Raw genomic sequence first — 16,869 nt, forward strand, 5'->3', positions numbered from 1 at the left:
AGAGTAGATATACATTGCATTCTTGGGCTGTATTTTGTTCAACAAAGCCTGCAATTTTCAGTCACTTGAAAATGTAATTATAGATAATGTTTGCATCAGTAGCAAGAATACAATAAGTACACAGGGCATGAAAACTCTACTCAAATCACATCCTCTTAGGTTACTTTGCTTGTCTCCTGCTAAGAGTAAAGGTATTTCAACAAGCTAATATTCAGCATCAGATTATTTGTAGGTTAGACCAATCCATGCATTTATTCTACTCTAACTTTTCTATTATCTTTTCCTATATACCAAGCATTTACATGAGACAAAATTTATCATTTGCTGGAAAAAACTAGGATTCTATCACATGTTTATACACTTGAGCGAAAAGCTATGAATTGAGTAAAAGGATAAAGAATCTACTGATGAGTTAGTCATAACTGTCAATCGCCTAAAACCCACTGGCATCTTTGCTCATATATTCACCTATTTATTATCTATTACATGATCCACTTAAGAAAAAAATGGGTGAGAATAGTTTTATTTCTAGAAAGGATACTGAATACGACCACCAATTAAGGGACAGAGTGAAGACAAAATACCACTTGAAAGCTTTTCTCTAATTCATAAGAAGGTATAGTATGGGCTAGAGATAGCCCTGAGGAAGGTCAAGTTTCCAACTAAATCAGAGACAAAAGTTAAGAAGTTGGAAGTAAATGGAAAGAAATGGCAGGTTGTAATGAATTCTCAAAAGAAAATTCCTCATAACATACACTGTGATCATAAATGAAGTATCCATTTTATCATTCAATGCTTCTCAAGTACTTATCTTCATAGAATCTCATGCATTAAGAGACCTTGACACTACTAGGGACCTCTTTCCACTAACACAGCTACAATACTCTTGCCTTCTGGACTAAGGATATAAAACCAAAAAAAAAAAGTAATTTCTATGTGGTATATATACACAATGGAATTCTATGCTCCATCAGAAAGAATGACATCACTCTATTTGTTAGGAAATGGAAAGACTTGGAAAAAATTATATTAAGTGAAGTAAGCCAGGCCCAAAGAAACATAGGTCCCAAGGTTTCCCTTATTTGCAATAACTAGTATATGTCTGAGACAAGCAGAAAAGGTCAGATAAGATGATGATAAGCGAAATAAACCCCAAGGTAGGGACACAAGTGTTTTTTCGATCCTTGCTATTGTTTCTAACAGATTTATAAGATACCATGTGATTTTTTTGTTGCTTTGTTATGTCCCTCCCCCACGGTATAACCCCTGTTTTCACTGTATTTGATACTGGTATAATTTGGGGAGGGGAAGGGAAAAAACAAATCCTTTAAATAGGGATACCGAGTGACTTGTTGCAACAATGAGATGTACAAGATGCTATGTCGAAAAACAAACTTTACAATTTAGGTGGGGGTGGGAGGGTGTAGCTGAGAAGGTGGGAGAGTAGGGATGGTAGGGGAAAAACAAAGGAGGAGGCAATAATGCTGGATAAGAAATGTACTCATTACCTTGCTCATGTACTGTAAACCCTTTGTACAGTATTTTCACAATAGAAAATTTATTTTAAAAAAGTAATTTCTGTGGGAGAGCATATAAATAAAATGCAGAAAGTTGTTGGTAGCAGCTAATAACCCATATTTCACATTGAAAACTCACATGTTCAGCTATTAACGTAACTAGGAATTCTACCTGCTAATAACCTTGAAGAGCTCTAAAAATTCCTCAAAAGATTGATAAGCAAGCTTTAGTGATCAAACTTCAAAAAGATTCACAGAAGGGCCTCTGACTTTGGAAATTTTAGGAGGGGCACATACTCAAATTTCTAGTACCACCAGCTTAAAGTACGTATGTGTAAAGTTCTCATTTGAAAAGTAGGAATGACAACCTACCCCCAAATTTTGTGTGTGAATATTGCTGATAAATTTTTGTTAGCCTAATGGTCAGCCCTTAATGTGTCCTAATTGGAAAAAGATCCTTAAATATGAAATGAAACAAGTGGTGAGGACTTCATAAGGACAAAGGAGCCTTTTAAAAATTCTTGCCCTTTCAGATTCTCCCAAGAGCTTATTTGTACATTCTATACAAGTATATAAAGATATTTACACATATTAAAATTTCCTTAGATATGTACCTCTACACACCCCACTACACACATATCACACCCCACTCCCACAAGTTTCTGGCTATATATGTATGTATATATGTATGTATTTGTGTATGTATGCATATATCTATCTATTTAACTATCTAACTCTAAATTTATCTTTCTCTCTTGATATCAGGGTTTCCCAAATTCTGTGCAAGTCCTCTATGTGTGATTTCCTATTCATTCTATTGTTTGTCAAGATTTGAAGAAGTATCTGCCTCACAATGTTCTTTTCTCTGCTTGCCCAATAGTTTTGAATACTGCTATGAAAACTAAATTTATGTTATATTGTCATATTCAATATATTTTTATCTCAATTTTATGGCTTTTTATTATTTCAATGTATTTATATTGTTAATGCTTTGGCAAATTATGACAACAATATGTACTATCACAAAAAAAAAGATCCTTAAATAGTTTGGAAAAGTATCCACAGGAAGGCCGCATCCATTGAAGTGTTAATTATCAGAATTAAAAGAAACAAATACCCAAATATTTTGTGGTTATCAAAATATCAGTTTTGTGGACACTAGGAAACATGTTTTTAATCTTGTGGGTCTACATAATTCTCATCTTACTGAAAACCAGAACTATATTTGGATCAAATAGATTACATCCAGGGTTACTAGTATAGCTCAAGTAGTAGAGTACTTGCCTAGACAAGCACAAGGCACTGGGTTCAATCTCTAGTAACACCAGGAGGGAAAAAGTATTATAACCTGAGCAAATATAAGGGCAAAATTAAAGTGCTGCTATCATACAACTTCTGAGGCTTTCAATAATCCAATTCTGCCCACTTTAAGAGATGAACACAAAATTTGGCCCAACTGTCTATTAAGACTATCAATACTGAACATTGCTGAAAAATGTTCATTAAAAAGGACCAGGTACTACAAAGACATTTGTAGTACCTGTGTGGCCAGCCCCCTTCTCTAATTTGCCAGTGTGAAGACTGACACATGGATAGCCTTCTTCAAAAAACTTAGAAAAAGCAGTCATTCCTGATGTTGCCAAAATCCCCTCTGCCTTCAAAAAGGTCCCTTTCTGGTTTACCCTAATGCAAAGTGCTTTACTATGTGAGCAAGACCCTGTGTTTGGGAGGTGACATTCAAGCAGAGCGCTTTTCCAGTTAATGCCATGTTCTTAGCCACAGTAAGTGGCTAAGATTCCCCACAATCCACCACAGGGTATATCCCCTAGCAAATGGAAACACACGCCAGGCATTAAGTTTCCAAACTCAATCTGGACAGGTCTGATATAAATGAATCAAGTTATTTGTCACATTAGGATCAAATCTTCACCCCACATAACTGCTCTAATCTCTTAGGACTCTCTAAAGAGCTATGTTAAAAAAAAAAAAGTAGCTGTTTGTTAAGTACAAAAAGACAATGACTAGGATTCATCTGCAGCTAGGAACCACTGAGATGCTACAGATAGCACACATCTTATACTATACTATCTTACACTATCTTATACTATACACCATAAAGGGGGAAAGTGAATCACTGAATTCTCTGAGTGGTATCCTCCTGCATACTCCTTTATATGATCCAGGTTTTCTGTAGTTAGAGCACCAAGTAAGACCATTATTAGACCACGGAGCACACTATTCTTCCATATTCGTATTGTCAAAGATGCTCTCTTTATGGCTAAGATCAGGATTCCAGTCTGCACACTGGCTGATACCCTTCCCATACAGAAATCAAAACCTACTTAGGTGGGGATAAAGATAGACTTTTAAGAATGTGTTCATGAGGACACTGGGTGGATATATTGCTTTTGTCCCAGCCGATTCTAGAATTGGAACATGAACTGCATTTACTTTCTCAATCATCATGCAAATAGATGATGGGAGAAAAATCAGTCTTCATAACATCATTCCAGGGACTGAGCACTTTATAGGGGAGCAATCCTGCTTTATGGGTCAGCCTGAGACTTTACAACATAGATATTCCAAGGGAGAAAACACTAACTGCTCTGTTGTAATGAGGTTTCATTATATTTGATTCTCTCAGGTGATTTTGTGGTCAGTTTTAAATACTATGAAACTATAAAACATTTAGACTGTCATTCTTCTTCCAATGTAAGTCGTGTAATAACACTGTGAAACAGGAAAGAAACCTATCTTAACACTCTTATTTTCTAGATGGGGAATCTTGATAAGTCAACAGACATAGAACCAATCAGAAACTAAGCTAGCAAAGGACATAGGCGGCTTAGTGAAGATGCCTAGCCATGAATGATGATGGCTTCTGCTCATTCTTTTACGTCCATGCTAAGCAACTCTGACAGACAGAAATAGTCCAAGAATAAGTTATTTCTATCTAAAAATTAAAACTCACAGCTGGGCAGTGATGACTCATGCCTATAACTATACTTATTCAAGAGGCTGAGATCTGAGAATCCAGGTTCACGCTAGTCCAGGCAAGAAATTCTGTAAGACTCATCTCCAATTAACCACCACCACCCCCAACAAAAAAAATAAAAGCAGGAAGTGGAACTGTGGCTCAAGTGGTTAAAAAAAAAAAGACAGCACCCAGGCCCCGAGTTCAATCCCTGGGACCAGCACAATAAATACATCCCCAAAAAGCAGGATATAGAGCTGTGACTTAGTGGAAAGAAGGAAGGAAGGAAAGAAGGAAGGAAGGTAGGAAGGAAGGAAGGAAGGGAAGGCAGGCAGGCAGGCAGGAAGGAAGGGAGGAGGGAAAGGAAGGGAGGGAGGGAAGCAGGGAGGGTGGCAAGGAGGGAGGGTGGGAAGCAAGGAGGGAGGGAGGGAGGGAGAAGAAAAGAGACAAAAAAGTGAGCTCAGGGATAGCACCTAGGCCCTGAATTCAAGCCCTAGGTCTCTCACACAATAAGCTCATGTGTATAGAGGGGAGGAGGGGGTCACCAATGGCATTAAAGTGATTTTTTTAATAAAAAAAATGCCTCCTGAATTCTTTCAAAGAAAAGTAAATTCCATGGCAAGTGCTATGCCTTTTAGTTACTCCCCAATGCAGTTTTGGCATCAGGAGCCTCCAAGACATCAGAAGTTAGTAAAAATGCATTCAAACCATTCTAGTAATAGGAGGGAAAAAATACCACTCATCAACAGATGTTGGGAGCAAGTTTTTACATCTAAGCATGAAAGAAAAGGAGTAATAACAAAAATCAGGAAAATGTGGACTGACAGAAGCTTAATGATGCCTCATAAAGACAATATTAGGAAACTGCTTTGAGATAGAGCCACCCACAGCATTCAACAGTATTCGGGCTTCTCAAAGATTCATGTGTTATCTCCAAATCCTTTCACCAAAAAAAGATGGCTTGGTAGACAATGGAAGTCATGAGGAAAGATGTTACCAGCATGGACTGAAGTGAATAATTGCAGTTAGAGGCCTCCTGGTGACAATTTTGAGAAAGCAAACACAGCTGCAGCACTGCCAAATATAGCTGGCCAAGACAATGACATCCATAAAGTTAATCATTCTGAAATATGCTACCCTTACACTCAAGCTGAAAACTCAACACCCCTTCTATAATGAAGGAAGTCAAAATACAGTTTTGTGCACAGAAACATGCAGCTGCTCCAGTGGGCTGCACAAACAGTGATGGCCTAGGTGTTTTAATTCTGTAGCCCCTCCTGAAATTTAGGAAACTAGTCAGGAAAAGGATAATAAAATAAGCTTCTGAGAAGATTAAAATAATGGATCAAATCAGGAATATGTAAGATATGTGTTCAGGTAAACCACAGAGAAAGTTAAGCTGTTGGTGTCACCACTGATTCTAGGATGAGGTACAATCTGAACTGAATAAAACAAATAGGCCTAACTTAATAAATCTACACATAAACTGTTACTCTCTGCTTCTCTTTTTCCTTTTTTTTTTTTTTTGGGGGGGGGGGGGGTCAGTGCCAGTACTGGGACTTGAACTCGGGGCATGGATACTGACCCTTAGCTCTTTTGCTTAAAGTTATCACTCTGCCACTTGAGCTATAGCTTGGCTTTTTGGTGGCTGAGAGTTTCAAGGAGTCTGGCTTTTTGGTGGTTGAATGGCCTGGCTGGTTTGGAACTGCAATCCCCAGATTTCAGACTCCTCAGTAGCTAGGATTACATGCATCAGTCACCAGCAGCCAGCATGCTTTTTTTCCCTTCACACTTGCTCATTTATTCTCCTAAGACTATTATTCCCTAAGACATTTTCAAGGGCAAAATGACATGTCAGGTCTCATCTGTGCTTGTTTCACTTGCCTAACACCAATGCTTTCTTCCAGTTTCAAAGAACCATGAGGGCTGAGTGTCTACCTATGGGTTTAAGTTGGTTTACACCAATTTATCATTGCCACCCTCCTATAGGCTCTGATCTAGTGCATGGTTTGCCTTTTTAAAATGTTCAGTTTACATGTTCAACTCCAATTAAAATAATCAAAAGTCCAATAGCAACAGGAGGCTGTGGGATGGTGATAGAGCCCATAAAATGATGGCAGTAGCAAAAGAAACACAAGATAAAAAATTTAGTCAGACCAACACAGAAAGAAAATATCCATTTAAGACTTACTGTTCAAATTGTTCTAAAAAGAGTCTTTTTACTTTCCTGCTCTAAAATGTAAAAGATCTTGAAACTAGCAGCATCTCAGTTGCAACCAAGAAACAGAAGAATCCCAAGGTTCTAAGAATTTGTAAGAACAGAAGCAGCCACTAAACTAGAAAGGATCTCAGCTTTTCAGTCAATAAGATATAACAGGACTGTCACAGTGAACTTCTTTTTACACCTTCATTTTTGTGTGTATTACATCCTAGGGTGTGGGTACTATCCCTAAGCTTTTATTCTCAAAGCTAGAGCTCTATCACTTGAGCCATAGCTCCATTTCCAGCTTTTGGGGTATTAACTGGACATAAGAATCTTACTTTCTGCCAGGGTTGGCTTTGAACCACAATCCTGAGATCTTAGCGTCGAGAGCAGCTGGGATTACAGGTGTGAGTTACCTTCGCCAGCTCTTTTTCCATCTTTTTGAGAAGTTAATCTGAGGTTCTAAATAAAATAATTCAAATGCAGTCCTATGGACCTTTTTTTTTAGCAGTGTCATAATTTGCAGTTCAAGGTCGGTCAATGAAAGTGAAACCTTTCCCAACCTTAAATTCCTCCATCATAAAGGAAATAGTATTAGGCTGTGCAACAATTTATAACTTTTATAAGATATTTTAAGGAAGTAAAGGTATTTTGAGGAAGTGAAAAATTATACCCATTAAAATTGGACTTCTGTATTTTTCTCTCTCACTCACATATACATAAAGACATATGTATGGTATGTCTACTGACCACTGTAGATAATAAAATATTTTCCCCTTTTTGCTAAAGGGTCAACTGAGTCTCTTTAATCAGATGAATAAAGTGTTAACTTTCTTACTACACAAGGAGACTAGGAGAAACAATGACATAATTTATAGAAAAGGATATAAAATAACACCTTAAATTTTAATGAGCCTAAGTCAAGCTATGAACTTGCCTCACAAAGAGCATGAAAATCAAGCCTTCCGCATAAAAGTAAAAGAATTGGGGGCTTAGTATGAAAGTCCAAGTATTTAGAAATACACTGTGTGATACTACAAAAACTTTAAGCTGTCCAAAAGTTATGTCAAGATGTCAAATAATCAGCTGTAGTTAATTGCATTTGGAGTAGTGAGTCACCGCCTTCATCTGTGAAAGTCGGTAACCTTCAGTCCTATTAGAGTCTGTGAATGTCAGATAATGGAGCTGCTGGGATAGGAATAGGGTGGAGAATGGGGTTTGCAGAGTTATGTCAGAGAGAGTCAGATATACAGTGTCAGTGAAGAGACAAACATCTTGTACTTCTTTAAGTACTGCTACTTAAAAATCAAAACATTACACATGTCATTTTAAAGCATTATGACGGTGAAAGGGATCCTGATTAGTTGATCATCCAGATGACCCTCCTTTGACCTAAAGGAAGCACTAGATATTTAAACCAAGAGCTCTCCAGAATAGATTTCTATATCCTTAAGGCTATATAAGTCTGGTACGGAAGAACAAAATAAACAAAAATGGTTAGTCTACACACAGCTTTAAATTTACATAAATCTGAAGAAGAAAAAAAATGGGTCTAATAATTTGCTGGTAAGTTGGCTCTGAGGCATTCATTCAAATGGAGTAATTAAAATTTAACCAAAATCTGCATTTGTACTCATATGTCATTTTGAAAGCCACATGATTACATATTTATTAGCATTCCATTTTAAGTTACCAGCTCATTTTAAAACATCACTTCACTCTCAGTATCTGAACAAAACATAGAATGTGCGGCTCATACAAGTTAATGTTCATAAAACTCCAGGCCGGCAGTAAAAGTGTAAATCTCAAATATGCTCACAGAAGGCATTTCAACCACCTAACTGGAATTGTATTTCTATAAAAAATAGTTGGAGTAATCATTCCTGTCATGATTTAGAACAAATGGAGAGAGTGAAGCTGTTTGAAACCTCTCTAAATATTTCCCCTCTCTTTTTAAAAGTCCTTTAGGAGGAGTCTTAAAGCTCACACTAAATGAAAAAGACATTCCCAGGAGAAAGAGGAGGTTTCTATCCCTGCACATCTGGATTCAGAGCATGAGGATATTGGATGGCACAATTAAACAGTGATGATGCTAAAGGGGAATAATTATTTTACAATTACCTGAGAGCATCACATTTACTGCTCTAATTAGTTTTTGTTTCCCACGTAGGTTTTTCCAGGAATGCACAGCTCCATTTCTCTTAGTAGCTTAGCAAGAGCTTTTTCTTAAGGAAAAATAAAAATGCATTTTCTGCACTGCTACACAAATAGTACACCACTGATGCAGGGTTCATTATATTACTTGGTACCTCCTTGATAGTGCAAACAGGATGGCAGGAGAACTTGTAGGTGCTAATGAACTGGAAATCATTAGTAGTTTCTAAACCCTCCCTTCTGCAGTTTGGTTAAACAAATATTACACTGAGAAATATCTAGTCCTTAGTGTTGGTCTAATCCACAAACTTTTGATACGTAATAATATTCTAAATCTGAAATGTTGGCTTTCTAAATCTGAGTAAAGTTCAGGGTTAAAAGTAAACCCCATCAATGACTTATTAATTTAGTTCCTTGAAACTTGTTGGAAGTCTAATTTTTCCATTTAAATGCAAATAAGATAAAGGATGCTTATAGTATTCACATTTTGTAAGGGCTTAGCTTTTTGTTTAGTTCTTAGTTCTTTACAATGACATCAGATTCTATCAGATTCCTCTTAGGGGTTTGGCCTGCAGATAATACACATACAGCTCAACAAAGAACATTGTTCTGAATTTTTTTCACAATAACTGGATCATATATATCATGTGCTGGTTGTACTTTAAGTGCATCAGATTCGTTTGCACAACAAAACACTGCTTGTCTTTTTATGGGAAATGAATGAGTGTTTAACTCATTCCACGAGAAAGGGGTTAAAAGGAAAAGTTTGTCAATTTATTTACAAAAGGGAAAACTGCAGTCTTCTGAGGCCAAATATAACGTTATTTTATTATAGCTGTTAGGGAGAAAGGAAAAAACACACTCTGAGGTAGAAAACACTCTAAATGATGCCATGAAATCTTAATTACTAGGTTCATATCTGAAAACCCAATCTCCTTTTTATCTTGTCTTTCAAAGTTCTTGTTTCCCCAGTTCACTGCATCTCATCAACAGATGCCAAAGCAATCTCAATCCAGCACATTACAATTAAATAGCAAGACTGAACAATTAAAATAATACCTCTGCCCAGATCAAGGATAACATTCGTGTTCTAAAAAGCCAAAGTGGGATGCATTTTGTCCTCTGAAGGCAGATGATACTAAAATAAGTACTGGTAAGTGAAAAATCCCAACTGAAGCAAATACTTTTAGACTATTCCTTAAAGAACCATAAGCACAGCTTTCCTTTTAGAGTTTTCTCTCTTCAATTTCCTTCCATGATCATTATGGAAACAAGCAATAAATGCCAGTAATCTCGGTATTTTGTTACTTGTAATTGCATTTTACAAATAAGCTTTAAATGTCATACGAACTTCATGTGCTGGTACCTTACAAACTTAAAAAAATATTTTTAATTAAAATGTATTAGTTAACTGGAATAAGTGAATCTGAATAAAATTAGGAGTATTAAAAGACATTTCAGATACATCAACCCATATATATGTGTGTATATATGTATGTATATATATATTTCCCTATAATGTCAATTCTTGAGTGGTACATTTTGGTTTTCTGATTTAAAAATAAAATGTCATACATTTTGCATTATGGTTCTCTCCTAATCAGCCTTGAACATAAATTTACATAATTCCCCTCACACAGAGGAAAATCCACAACTTGGCCGTTTACTGCCCATGTGACTCAAGCACTATCTGTAAAATGGGGATATTCACCTTGTAGATCTATCATGAAGATTAGAGATAATATAAATGAATTATCCTGGCACTTAGTAGGCTCCCCACTATTAATAATTTTGGTAGGCAGCAATAATGATTTTGCATCCTTGAACTAGTCACACTGCACAATGAAGTTTGATGAGATCACCACTACAGCCCCTTTAATGATGATGTTCTTGAGACAATTTGTAGTCTAATTATATGCTAATTTATACTTCACCAGTTATCCTAATTTGGAAGAACATTCTCAACACACGGGCTAGTTCATCGCATTGAGTTTAGAGTAAATATGATCTCTTTTCAGTAAGATTATTTACTGCATATGGAAAAAAATCTAAAATTTTATTTTATTGGTAGCCTTTTCTCAGTATTTTCTATTATCATAATTCTGAACTTGTAATTTCTCATTTTTAAAACAGTAACTCCTAGTTTACTTTAAAAGTTCAAAACATTCAGAAACTAGATGAATATGCATATACATGTATATACATATATGCATGATCTCTTAAAAAAAGGAAACACACTCATGTCTGCCTCCAACTAAGACCAACTGTCCAAGCTTAAAATATAATCTTTTTAAAAATCAGTTTCTATGTTCATTATGCTTTGCTATAAATGATATTATAACACAAAACTCTTAATCACTATGATTATTTTAAATATTCATTTTAATTTACAGTTGAGTATTGAATATTTAAGATGCCCAAACTTTAAAGCACACATTTCAGCAATTCTATACTACACTGCAGAGCCTTAAATGATCCAGATTCTTTAAACACTGGATGGCTGGTGGGGCCACCAAGCGTAATAATTCATCTCGAAAGCTATTTGTTCATCTGCCTTGAGGACTCAAACATATTACATTTTCCAAACATATCTAATATATTCTTGTGGGAAACGGTCATTGAAAATATTTTTCTACTGCTTTAGAAAATCAACACCAGAAAAACCCTTATGCTTTTAGTTCCTTTTAGGAATAGACCAATGTCTAGTAGACTGCAATTTAGTCCAAACAACAATATATACCAATACATGACAACTAGTCCCTACAACAGTAAATCCTCACAGCTATCTTCTCAAGTGTATGAATATGACAATAAAATACACTGCCTTAGTGGGGTTCAAACATTTTCAAGTTCTTTTCCCTGCCACACACCTCTATTCCCTAAATGCGATCTCGAGTGTGAGTTATGTACAAGCTATTTTGGAAAACACACTATAGTTGTCTTACACAACAGTTATCTTGGAAACAATAAAACTGTCATTTTGCAAAATTTTTTCTTAGTTCAATTAAGCAACAGCTGACAAACACTGCAAAGAATCTGGGTTTGATTCCAACGTCTATCCTTAAGAAATAAGGAACATTAGAAAGGGAAGTGGGGCAAAAGTCATATTATGCTTCATACAGGCAATTCCATGACTAAGACAAAGACTCTTCAGAGAAAGGGGTATGAACAAGCCACATTCATCTACCAAATGAAAAGGACAAATTAACTTTCCATAATTCATAATTTAATTGACAAGAGACTGCCTCTTTCACAGGCCATTAATGCTTTAAATCCATAGAGCATTCATTAGCTAGATATATTATGGTCATTTAAGAAGCAGGTGATCATAAATTCAAAATCATGATCAATTCAACTCTGAGAGCCCTAACAACTCTAGTATATAGAGGAGAAAACACATACTTTTTCAACTAATTCATGGGCAAACACATATTATGTGTTTAAAGGGAGGGCAGACAGATCTCTTACAACAAACATCATGGGAATATTACTAACAAAGACTACTTTCTCAAAGGAAAGCGCCCAAATCCAGTATTTTATGTTATCTGGGAAGACATTTCAGCATATGGGGTGGGGGGAGGTGTACAATTCACGTTCCACAGATTCTGTCACCCGCTATCTTCCACTTTTATTTTATGGTTTAAATACTCGGCTACTGGGAAGCTTCCAAGAATCTCAACTCCCAACACTTAACATAGCAGAAAAAGAACCTAACATCACATGGGAAAGTTAGCTGCCAGGGAAATGGCTCATAAAGCTGGGAATGGCCTGAACATTTCGAAGAGTACTTTAAGGTGCCAGAAAGCATAGGGATGCTAAAGTCTTACAGCGTGGGGCATAGGAAACATTTCCCTTGTACTTTCACTAAAGACAGAAAGTCGTCCCCCACCCCACCACCACCACCACCACCACCAGACACACACTGAATTGCTGCCTAAGATCCACTATTAAATGTCTCAACCGATAAGAGGCATTTTGTATATGCCATGCCTTAAAAGGACACAGACCTTTCTAATCTCACTTCTGGCAATCTCTTCAGTTTTCTTTTATGTAACATGCCTGAAATACAAGTACTATCCATTCAAACTACCAAGCCAGAATTTAAAAAAAAAAAAAATGTCGACAACATACTTTCTTTTTCTTGGAGAATCCCAGCCGTCCACTTCTTCCAAGAACGGCTCGGACCCTAGTTAGACGAGGACACGAAAGAGCCACCCAGAAGCCCATGAATTTTTAAATTACAGACGGCATGCCGGGCAAACCATCACGATTACGTAAAAATTTACCTCTAATTCCCGCAATCGTGTAGACCTGGCCAGTTTAAGGCTGTACACATAGCCTCGTTTTATTGTATTTTTTTCCTCCTCCTCCTCCTTTCCTTTCCCATACCGCAGGGGGGAAAGGGAGATTTGTTTAATGTAATACTACATGTTAGGGTATGGTATGTCTGCCAATGTGAAGTCAGAAGAGTGGGGAAGGTGATCCGGAGACACACAGGAGAGAGCTCCCCGCGTCCCGATTTTCCAGTGACCCGGGCGTGCACACCCGCACGCGCCCGCCCCGCCCCGCACCCCGGGGCTCCGCCGGCCGGGTCGAGGGATGGCGGGGAGGTCACGGCGCCCCCCCACCACCACCACCCCCAGCTCACCGGGATCCCACCCGGACTCCGCTCACCTCGGGCCCCGGCCCGGCCCCGCGCCCCACCCCGCGAGCCGCTCCGCGCGCCCCGCCGGGCGCCGCAGGTCCCCGACCCTCTCAGGGTCCGGCCCGCGTCCGGCGCCGACCCCGCGCCGCGCTGAGGCGAGGAGGGCGGGAGGGAGGCGGCCCCGCGGGCCCTCCGACCCGCTCCGGTCCACTCACATTCTGTCAGGAACAAGCAGTCGGCCCTCGACCATCATGTCCGGGAGGAAATCCAGCTTGAAGGCAGAAGTCATGTTCTCGAGCGCACGCGGGCGGGGCTGGGGGGGGGGGGGCGCGGGGCGGCTCTGCGCGCGTCCGAGCGGCCGCGGGCGGCGCGAGACGGGCAGGGACAGGTGCGCGCGGCCTCCCGGCGGCCGCCGACCGGCACTTGTCACATTCTCTTCCCCCGCGCTCTCCGCCAATCCCCTCCGAACGCCGGCGCTGAAGCGACCGGCAGCCGAACGCCAGGTGCAGCGGGCGGGGTGGGGGGGGGGGAAGTCGGGGGGGGGGGGGGAGAACGGGGGCGGAGCTCCCGGGGGCGCCGGCCGCGCCGCGCCGCCGCTTAACCCCTGCGGGCCCGCGCCCCAGCCGCGCCGCCCCCGCCCCCGCCTGGCCACGCCCTCTCCGGCCGCGCCACGCCCCCTCCCCAACCCTCCCCACCACCAGCACCACCTCCACCGGGGGCAAGCGTGCGCGCGCGCGCGCGCGCGCGCGCGCCCTCGCCACGCCCGTCCTAGGGTCCCCCTGGGCATCCCGACCTGCAAACTAGTTCTCGGCGCTGGCCTTGCCCGCGTCCCGCTCGATTCCCGGTTTCCAGGGCACCTGGCACGAGGCCGCAACGGCCACTTGTGTGTAGTAGGTTTAGCGCCGCTGTAGTGCCAAAGCAGAGTGCACTTGCAGAGCAAAAACCGAGAGAAAGGAAAAAACACAATCCGGCTCGCCACGCGTGTTCGCCTGCCTGCTCCTCCTGGGCGAGGTGCCGGCCAGGGTGGGAATTCACAGCCGGCGCGGGCCTGGCGCCCGAGGTGTGGGCAAAGGAGATGGCTCATGAGTGGCCCGAGTGACATTCACACACCTAACAGCAGAGCTTTAAGGAGAAAGACCCCCACACACACACCCCTCCCCACCACCTCTCTGCACGGTCACACTGCCATCCCGATCAACGGGGTAAGAAGGGGCCGAGAAGGAGAAGCAGGAATGAATAAGTCACTCTGTGTGTGTGTGTGTGTGTGTGTGTGTGTGTGTGTGTGTGTGTGTGTGTGTGTGTGTGTGTGTGTGTGTGTACAAGTTAGAATCCTGCCGAATCCACTATTTCAATACAAAGATGACAAGCCAAGAGTGTGTGTGTGACCGAGCCCTCCCCGAAGCTTAAATGTCTGTTTAAAGTTTGTGGCTGATTTACTTGAAAAAAAAAGTGGCAAAACTCTCACAAATGAACCTCTGTTATTTGTTCCCAAGTGGTTTTTCCGAGATCTTTAAAGATAACCATGTCTTTCGTAAGGTGACATTCTAATTTACCCTTTTCCTTATTGTGGTTTTTGCTTGGTTAACTTGGATTGCACCAGCTTTTTTTAATTTAGTCATGAGTATGTAAAAATGTCATGATAAATTTCAAATTGTAAATCGACATCATAAATTGTCTACCAGAAGTTCATAATTTTCTTTTTGTGGTAATCCATCACTTTTCATGTTGTTTAGAAAGGACTTGTTCCAAACTTTGAGATTGTGTATGTTTATGTATATGTACACTTTGATGTGTACATATGCATTTTACACATATATGTTGATATATACACAGAGTATGGTTTTGTTTGAAAAGTACAATTTCCACTCTGTTTTTATTCTAAACAAAAACAAAACAATATCATACTAGGGAGAAGTGGGCTTTCTCACGAATGAAGGCATGCTTAGGACACAGTGAGAAAGGAGTTAACCTAAATCACAAGTAGTTAAATATTTGATACAATATGGAAAAATGTTTTTTTAATTTATTTTTCTCACCAATTTCTGGTGTGACAATGAGAACCATCTTAAGAGATGATGGAAGAAAATTGTTGCCTATCAACTTTCAATCTACATAGCAGTTTTTAACCTAGGGTTGGTGTATTGAACAATGGACCAAACAGCTTATGATATTCATTTAAGTTCAACATGTACATAATTGACTTGATTCCCTTTCTCACTGAACAATCTATCTGGCTTTTGACCTTCTAATTGCAGGGAATTAAAATGTAAAGCTAGGCTAACCTTCATTTTTAAATATTGCCTTTCCTGAGGGCCCAGGTCTTGATTTATAAATAATTAAGAAACAGTTGCAGCAAAATGAATTATTATATCCTAAATACCCAAACTTTCCCTACTAGTAGTATGTTTACTCCTACCCCATCTATTGCCAATTGATTTTGAAATTATGAAATTTTGTTTGGTCTTTTAATTGTCTTATTCAAGTCATTAATGGATAAAGATGAGCCCTATCAGTTCTTGGTTTCCCATATATTGTATACGTAAGCCCTAACACAGATCATAAGCTGACTGTGTAACAAATTTATTTTATAATGCAATGACAAAGAAAGCCTTTGAGACAAGGAAAACACAGCTGTGTTAATCAAAGGAGAAATATTTACTGATCAGCTGTAGGATAAAACCCCATATACACCTACATCCTAAAAGTTAGAAAATGATTCATTAACAGATACACTTCTAAAATTTTCTTTTTTAATTGTATGTGAATTAGTCAGAAGAAGCTATAGGGAAGCCCTCTTACTGACTTAAGCCTTCTCAGCAGTTTGTTAAATTCAAATCCCTGGAGGCAATAGTGGATTCAAAGCAGCTTTTAATCATACCATAAGGAGAGTGAAGTAGTATGAAAGTAGGTCAGAGGGAGAGAATTACAAGTGCATAGGTTATTGCCTTATTTAACAACTACAGTGTAACATAGTTTTCAAAGCACATTTGCTTTAGCCATTTAAAGTTAGAAGCAAAACCAAGGTCAAATATAAAGGGAAACTTACTCTATCTGCGATATGGTGATGTGAACCAAAGAAAGCTTATGGAGCAGAGCTGAGTTTAAATTCTCTGGCTGCCAAATACATCAATAATGTAGTGAGTGCATAGGTACTTGATATAGGTGCCAAAGAGAAACGGAACGCTCCCATAGCCCCATCCCAGGAGTTACTGACAACAGCTTTCCAGTTGTAGCTTTCATTTCTAATATCTGCACTGTTGCTATGATCACAGTACATCCACCCTCCCTGTTTTAAAAAGAAAATAGAGAATTCAAAAGCTCTTGAGCTTAAAATGAAAATAAAAAACATCCAACCAAATACTACCTGATGAAAAGC

The 16,869-nt window shown here is 39.4% G+C and overlaps 1 protein-coding gene across 7 annotated transcripts in view; it reads right to left on the bottom strand.

Moving 5' to 3' along the window:
* Nucleotides 1–14,004, bottom strand: part of Celf2 (CUGBP Elav-like family member 2) — a 307,380-nt gene extending 293,376 nt beyond the window's left edge. For all 7 annotated transcript variants that reach the window (XM_042686057.1, XM_042686052.1, XM_042686050.1 and 4 more), the window contains exon 1: nt 13,709–14,004. In XM_042686057.1, the coding sequence (XP_042541991.1) occupies nt 13,709–13,782 (74 nt within the window). In that variant the 5' untranslated portion in view covers nt 13,783–14,004. The remainder of the gene's footprint in view (nt 1–13,708) is intronic.
* Between the last annotated feature and the right edge of the window lie 2,865 nt (nt 14,005–16,869).

Source organism: Dipodomys spectabilis, unplaced genomic scaffold, assembly GCF_019054845.1.
Source record: "Dipodomys spectabilis isolate Male_0828 unplaced genomic scaffold, ASM1905484v1 ptg000096l, whole genome shotgun sequence".
NCBI lineage: Eukaryota > Metazoa > Chordata > Mammalia > Rodentia > Heteromyidae > Dipodomys > Dipodomys spectabilis.